General features: G+C 29.2%; 1 protein-coding gene across 1 annotated transcript in view; it reads left to right on the top strand.

Moving 5' to 3' along the window:
* The window catches only part of LOC115241478 (uncharacterized threonine-rich GPI-anchored glycoprotein PJ4664.02-like), a gene marked incomplete at its 3' end in the record, with an annotated part of 65,252 nt that extends 57,180 nt beyond the window's left edge, over nucleotides 1–8,072 (top strand). The window contains exons 9-13 of the mRNA XM_029817245.1: nucleotides 4,508–4,687; nucleotides 4,774–4,854; nucleotides 5,355–5,546; nucleotides 5,858–6,418; nucleotides 8,004–8,072. Of these exons, the coding sequence (XP_029673105.1) occupies nucleotides 4,508–4,687; nucleotides 4,774–4,854; nucleotides 5,355–5,546; nucleotides 5,858–6,418; nucleotides 8,004–8,072 (1,083 nt within the window). The remainder of the gene's footprint in view (nucleotides 1–4,507; nucleotides 4,688–4,773; nucleotides 4,855–5,354; nucleotides 5,547–5,857; nucleotides 6,419–8,003) is intronic.
* Between the last annotated feature and the right edge of the window lie 661 nt (nucleotides 8,073–8,733).

Genomic DNA, 8,733 nt, shown 5'->3' on the forward strand with positions numbered 1-8,733 from the left:
TCTCTCTCTCTTTCTCTCTCTCTCTCTCTCTCTCTCCCCCTTCCTCTCTCTCCCTCTCTCTCTCCCTCTCCCTCTCCCTTTCTCCGTCTCTCCCTTTTTCCCTCTCTTCCTCTCACCCTTTCTTACTCTCACCCTCTCTTCCTTTCACCCTCTCTTCCTTTCTCCCTTTCTTCCTCCCTCCTTCTCCCCCATCCCTCTCTCCCTCTCCCTCTCCCTCTCCCTTTCCCTCTTTCTCTCTCTCCCACCCTCCCTTTTTCAAACGAATGCGTGTAGACGTCTTTCTTGGTGTCTTTTTTCATCTTTATACTATATCGAATTCACATTGTACGGAGTAAAAGATTGTTTTATTTACAGTTCCTATATATGTATAAGAAGTTGCTTATCTATCATCATTTTTCTTATAGAGAGAGAAGATCTTTCGAAGAGTTATTATCATTCTAGTTTGTATCATATTATAGCGTTAAATATTATACGGTTTTGAATTGCAATATATTGAATAAAATCTTGTTAAATCCTTTTCTCTATATATCTTCTCTCTCTTTCATTCTTTCCCCTTCCCTTCCGTTCTCCCGTCCTCTCTTTCTTTCTTCCTCCTTCCTTCTCTCTCTCATTTTCTCCCTCTTTTTTTTCCTCTTAATCAAGAATCAGATTACATTTGTTGCATAATATAAACACGATTCAGCAATATGTAGTGGCTATTATTTAATTCTGATTTATTTTGTTTTTTCATATTAATTGTTTGCATAAAACATAGTAAAATTTCATAACTCTACATAATTTTATTATTGATATATATTATTGATTAGAATAACAACACGCTCTCAGTTTTTTGGAATAACTTTGTAACTTATTTTTATAACTTTCTCTGGCAAATTTTCTTTTATAATATGTATGTTTTATATAAGTATGGTTTTGTAAGTATATTTATAATTTTAATGAAATGCAATTTAATACTTTTTTTCAGGTTAAAAACATCATGCTACAATGCTGTACACAAACTATCGTTGTGAATTTGTAAATAATTATATCATATATTTAGAGCACTTTGATTCATTTCCACTAGCACTTTTGGTTTTTACGTGCTACATATTTTTTCTGTTAAATACAATATATGCAATAGCTAATCACGTATACATGTTTTACTAATACTAAAAATATTTATTGGATTTTAATATATCAAAAATACTTCATAAAAATTTTCCATGACAGATTTTGTGTAATATGCATACGCAATACATATTATACTAAAATTAAAAAGGAACTTTTTTTATTATTTTCTTAAGAGACCTAATATATTTTCGGTAAATATACATAAAAGATCATTCATCGCCAACTTTATCGCCACTTAGATATGTTGTAAGGGAAGTTGCTCTGAGTAATTCCTTGTAAAAATTAAGTAGGGGATGGCATTGATTTAAGAAATATAACAAATTAAAGTTTGACAGTAAAGGAATATGTCTAAAGTAGACAAAAGTGTTAAACACAATGCAGATCGATGAAACTCAGCAGGATGATTTATTTTGACTCCAGAATCGTGTTGAAAAAAGAATTTTCATTGGCACTCGTTCTCATTATCCTCGTTCTCATTATTCGGATCAAATGTATCATCAGAGAAAATGTCAAATTCATATTCAATCAATTCTTCCAATTGTTCTTCCAGCTCTTTTTCAGTGAACTCTTGATCAGATAGTGATGCTGCTTCCTTGAAAGAGGTAGAAAATAAGACAGTTGGAAGTGTGATATGTGATCAAGATAGCAAGCAAACTAAAGAGGCAATATTGGCACAGCATCCAATAGTCCTCTTGTTTTGCATATGCAGGATCGTCAATCATCTCCAATCTTTCTTTCTCTGTGTTTAACAGAACAAACAGATTATATTTGACATGAGCAAAGTAGCATGATTTTATCTGAGTCTTAAATAACTTCAACAATTTTTTGGGTGTTAAGATGCCTGTTCTTTCGTCATCAATCAAGATGCAAGTTCTCTTTTTGTCGTATTCTGTAAAAATATATTGGTTTTCAAATTTCCGAGGGAGCTGCTACCCTGAGTCCATTTGGAAATGTTCCAGACGAGTCTCAATGAAAATTTTTTTTTCAACATAATTCTAAAGTCAAAATGAATCATCCTGCCAAGTTTCATCAACTTGCGTTGTATTTAACACTTTTGTCTACTTTAGATATACTCCTTTGTGTATAATAATCTGTTATTTTTTGACTGGAAAAGTTTATTTACGACTTTCACGCGTGGGCGAAAGAGGGACAAAGCCTCTCCTTCTGCACCCCCAAAAAACCCTAACTCAACCTTTCTCTGAGAAATGAAGCATTATTCGGATATATACCCAGATAGCAATGCCTGATTATCAGATTTCATCACGTCATAATCTTCTGATATTTATAGAAATATGATATATCTCAGTAAACACTATTTATTGCAGTAATACTATAATGTAGAAGTAACAAATAATATAACACATGTTACTTGTTTGATATAAAACTGTAATATATCATACGTATTATTTTGCAACATTACAACAGTAATATAACAGAATATTAATGCAATATAATATTGTTATATGTATACGTTATATGTATACTTGCCAACTACACTTGAGTAATTCATATTCAAGTTTTTATAAAATGGATATAAAGCCTGTAAAGAACGGGCAGTAACATAAGATTTAAGCTATATCTTTTTTGTCAGTTTATTTTCTGATACAATCCCAATAAGGGATTCAGAATATCAAACAGATTATTTGAAATTGGGCGGATAAGTGAGGAAAATAGTTTATTTACTATCTATTTTAGAGAAAAAAGTCGGAATTTGTATATAAATTAAATCGCGAGTGTAATAAATTGAATATACATATAAATTATGTTATTTATTTAATTACTAACTCTCTATGATCCATTCGAACTAATTCTATATGGAGTATAATATGTATATTATGTAACAACGATATAACATATGTTATATTACATGCTATATTTATGAATGGGAAATAATAATTAACCAGTAATTTACCGGTAATATCATACTTATGTCTATTATTTGTAACATAACCCCCCCCCCACCCCGTTTTATTACTTTCATATAACATTAATATAACAGTGTTTACTGGGATGTTTTGTAATCATTATGATGATACATTTCATAAGCACAAATTAACATGCACATAAGAAAAACTGTGAGCTCACATAATGATATTACTTTATCAACTCATGATAATGCTGATTAATGAATATGCTGACATGTAAGTAACTTATATTATAATATTTGTTACTTTCACGTTATATTACTGCGATAAACATACTGTTTACTGAGATATATCATTCAGAAGATCATGAGATGATGAAATCTGTTCATCAGACATTGCTATCTGGTATACCCGAATAATACTTCATTTCTCAGAGAAAGGTTGAGTTAGAGTTCTTTTTGGGGTAGGAGTGCAGGAGGAGAAGCTTGGCCGAGGGGCTATGCACTAGTGACTGCGATGAACAAGTGATTTCAGATTGAAGTCGATTTCATGAATACTTCAAGCAATTAGAAAACCATGTGATTTAATGTGATTTCATACGATCCGATCAGTGATTTCTGAAATAATTTCTGATTCTACGTGATTGCATACTAATTTCGAAAGTTCAGAGATTTCATTCTGATTTCAAGTTATTTCAATGATTTTTCGTGACTTCGATTTTAAAAGATTTTTTCTAATTTTAACCGATTTCTCGTGATTTCGATTTTGATTTTATACCGGAGTGCTTCAATGATTTCCTGAATGAACAGCCCCTCGAGCTTGGCCCCTCTCCCGCCCACGCGTGAAAGTCGTAAACAAACTTTTCCAATGAAAAAGTAACAGATTATTATGCCGTACACAAATTTTACTGTCAAACTTTAATTTATTATATTTCCTAAATCAATGCCATCTCCTACTTGGTTTTTGCGAGGAATTACTCAGAATAATCTTTCCTTACAACATATTTAAATAGCGTTAAAATCGGTGACCTTTCATGCATATTTACCGTATTTTCACAAAGCTTCATATACTGCATTTAAACATTTATATCTTGCATTATAATAAATTGTATTCTGATAATTACATATTTTTAATATTAAAGCAAATATAAATTGAATCTAATTATTTCTAAATAAAATTGTTAGAAAAAAACAATACTTTTTTAAAAAGTTTCAAAACACATTGTAAAGTTTTATTATAATATATCGCCGCAAATTTATATAAATATATTATATCTGAAAAAGATAAAAAAACTTTATGATGTTAAAAGATAAAACGATATTCAAGATATAATAAATTTATATGAAAAAGTATTAAAAGTTATAAAGATTTAATATTTTTATTTAATATCACATAATAACGCGGTTGCGTTTGAGCTTTTTTGCACTATATCTTGAAGAAGATGACATGTTTATAAACTTTATTTATCCATATTTATTATATTATGGTGACTTTTTGGCAATATTATTAAATACGTGATGCAAATCTTTCAGAGCAATGTTTTATTAAACCGAAATGAATACACCCGAATGAATACTCTGCCGAATGTAGCCTCGATGTTTGGCAAACTGCAAGGTCCAATTGGCTCTTCTATCATCGGGGATCACGAAAATAGTGAAGCTTCTCGAACAAAAGTGGCATCTAATCAACGCAATTCTGTATATATCGGACAGGTAATAAGAGACGTGAAACATTATGGAACTATATTGTGATTAAACATAAAAATAAGAACATTTTGACGTAACTATGAATATTTCAGGATAAATTTATTAATTATCAGATTGACAGTGCACCTGATATCAATCCAAAAGTGGTTGATGTGAAAATAAATTCAGTGGCTGTAAGTAATCAAATATCGCAGAACTTAATATGATAATTTCACGATGATGAAATTTTTCTATCGAACCAAGGAAAATTCTTGTTATTAATAAATTTTCTTGCTTCTTGTTTATTATGAAATCACTTAGACTTTTTTTATTTTCTACGGTAACAATAAAATGATTTATTTTGCATACTGGATGTAACTTATTACAAAAAAAATATCGTAATGTATTTATCCCCAAATGTTGTATAATATTTTCTAATAACATATCAAACTAATAAACCTAATAAAGATTGTGAGAAAATAGTATTCCCGAAATATAAATTGTAATTATTGTAGATGTAAATTAAAATTATCGCGCGCAATAAAAGAAAAATACATATTTATAGTTTATAAATATATATAATATATATATATATAAATATAGTTTATATTTGTTATAATAATTATTAAAATTTATAATTATCATTAATTATCATTATAATGATCATCTATTTTTTTTTTAATTTTGTTATTAGACCTTTATGAACGAAGGTGTAGCATCATCTATGACATCGATCCCATCTTTTGAAAATTTGCTGAGTAATCAGTCGGGTGGTGATATAGTAACAACACCTTCCGGTTTTCCTTGGAGAGATCCCCTTGATCAGATATTCGGAATTACTACCAATTCACCTATACAAACAGCATCCGTGACATCGAATCAATTGGTGCGTATTAATAGTATATATATATTAAAGAAGCAAGTTGAATATTATTACAATATTAAAGAAGCAAATTGAATATTATTACAATATTAAAGAAGCAAGTTAAATATTATTACAATATTAAAGAAGCAAATTGAATATTATTATAATATTAAAGAAGCAATTATGTTAAATAATTGATTTCTTAAAATTGTTATATTTATAAAGAGACGTTAGGATAATAAAATAACAATTTTAAGTATCTGTTACGTGTCTTTTTCGTTTTCTCTATATTTCATATTTTCTGCAATAAATATTCTTCGTTTTATCTATAGAATGAAACAGCCGAAAATAATGTACCGATTATGGCACGTCCTATAAATCCTTTAGTGGAAGTCTTCACGCCGGTTATAAGTGGTGTAACCTCAACAAATCCTGAAAACAAACCAACAACCGTATCAATTAGTTCGATTACAACTACTACTCCTATTATCACTACCATACCAATTACAACTACTACACCTATTATCATCACCACACCAATACCAACTACTGCTGCTACTACTACACCAACTACCACTACAACAGCTGCAATTACAACATCTACTACTACAACAGCTGCAACTACAACTACTACTACTTCGACAACTACCACTCCTACAACGACTACGATAGGCCAAACAACAAGTAGTACATCTACTATTCCTCGGCTTGCAACAACTACTTCCTCCTTAAATGTTAATACTTTATCGGATGTAACACTACATTCAAATACAGTTCCGTCATCACCTACTGCGACAATATCTGCGGACAACATACTAAACGGATTACAGATGAATACCAAGGAGAACGTTTTTGGTACAACATTCGAGGATTTAACTTTCCTAAATTCATTGGTAAACCAACTTCATTTCTTTCTAATCTATATCAACAATTTTTTTAAATTTCTATAATTATTTACAATATAGGACACCTCGATAATGACATTAATCTTATATTAGTAACATTGTAAAGGTAAGAATTCTCTCTAAAATTCACGTTAACTTATTTGTTTTAATTAATCCGCGCTCGTATATAGTTTTCAAGATATAATTAAATATATGACAATTAAAAATTTACACAATTTTTCATGCAAAATGCGATTTCACAAAAATAAATGCATGAGCGATTTAGCCCTTCCCCCTATATTTTTTCTCTAAAACAATTCTAACTAAATTCTAATTAGGACTGTAGTCGTCATTTATTGTTTATTAAAAAGTTGTTAATAAATGAATATATGCATGCTAAGTTTGAATGTAAACTATCATAAAAGATTCAACATTGTGAACATACTTTATATAAATATTATTACACATGCACACACAAAGTACACTTAATATATACAAAAATTTTTATTTAGGATAAATCAAAATATCAAAAATTATTTAGGATAAATTAAAATATTAAACATTAAAGTAATTACACTTTACGGTTGATAATTGCTAGGGAAAAATTTTCTGTAGAGTAATACAATTCTGTTCACCTAGCATTTGTCAACTAGTATATTTAAGCGAGGAAGAATCTCTATATGAGATTGATATTTTCTGTACGAAGTAAAATTTCCTTCACATCACCTAATATTTTCGATGCAAAACAAAATCTATACATTTTTACGTAGATTTACAATTTTTCGCGCGAGATGAAGTATATTCCATATTGCGTGGTGCTTTTAGTGTATAAATATATGGTTCTATTGTGATTTATTACATAATTTATCATATGGTTTTGCAAACTTTTCGCGAGAAGTAAGGTAATCCTTCATGGAAGAAGAAAAAAAGGGCATTCTACGGTGCTTTCAAGTTCATATATAGATTTTAAATGTCTCTCTTTCACAATATCGGACAATATGAACTTCGAGCAAAAAGTTCAAAACGAATGAAATGAATAGGGAACTATATAATTATAGATTTCATTTCGCATTGAAAGCATTGTGTGATATAAACTCGACGACGCTTTGCGTAGATAATTGCAAATCCATGTATGGAACCGTACAATTATAGATCTCGTTTGTCAGTTTTTATTTTTTTGTTCATTAAAGAATATTCAAGCAGTTAAATCTTTATTTGTAATTTTTATTAATAATTTTTTAATAAACAATAAGCGCGACAGCTAAGATCTTTTAGAAATTACTCAGAATCATGATAACATATATCAAAGTCAAGATCATTGGAGATTTTGTTTACATACACTGATGTAAAGTTTACTATTAAATTAAATTAAGTTATATCTCGAGATTTATATTATGAGCATAAGTAATTAAAACAGGGTTGATCAGAGTATCTTTACCTCTATAACATACGTGAAAATCAAGGTGATCGGAGAAGTGTTCTTTATTAATGTCCCCTAAATAATCATAGTTATTTTTTCCATTAAGTTTTGAGAACATTAAAATATTTTATATTCTATAATAAATCATAAATAATATAATAATATTTTTTGCAGTTACAGAACAACAACGTTAAAACAACATCGAAAACGCTAAATGACATAGAGCAAATGTTAGCAAACAGGGTGAGCAAAATAAACAGTAATATTTATAATAAGCATGCCCGGGAAAAAATGGTCCATATATAAATATATATAAATATATATAAAGCAATATGTATAATTATATATGAAATATGCTCATATATACAAATATATATGATTATATATAATTATATATGATTATATGTATATAATTATACATGATTATAAATAATTATGTATGATCGTATCCCAGGTAGCAAGGTATCGTCATTATAACGTTGTTTTTTAGTCACTGGTTACATCAAATTCACCTTTGACGTAAAAGTGACGTTAAAATGACGGTCCTAAGTCACAGACCGTTGATGTCATATCTATGACGATAAAATGATGACATTTCTGTAATATAAGATGACGTATAAAATTGGTGAACCTTTGACTACTTCTCAAAATTTACCTTTCTTTCAATAGTAGAAATCCATCGGATTTTTAACTCTTTATCAAATAGAATAATAAACATAAAATTATTATAAAATATATTAGTGGAATAACAAATGTAATAAATATGATTTATATACATACATACATATACAGGGTGTCCCATAATTTGCGGATCACCCGCCATGTGCAGGTAGAGCACATGAAACCGAGAAGAAAAGCTCTTTACTATTTTGCGATTTTCGTAATAATTATTAAGAAATTAATT

The sequence above is a fragment of the Formica exsecta genome, unplaced genomic scaffold (genome assembly GCF_003651465.1).
Source record: "Formica exsecta isolate Colony F162 unplaced genomic scaffold, ASM365146v1 scaffold495, whole genome shotgun sequence".
Classification (NCBI taxonomy): Eukaryota; Metazoa; Arthropoda; class Insecta; order Hymenoptera; family Formicidae; genus Formica; species Formica exsecta.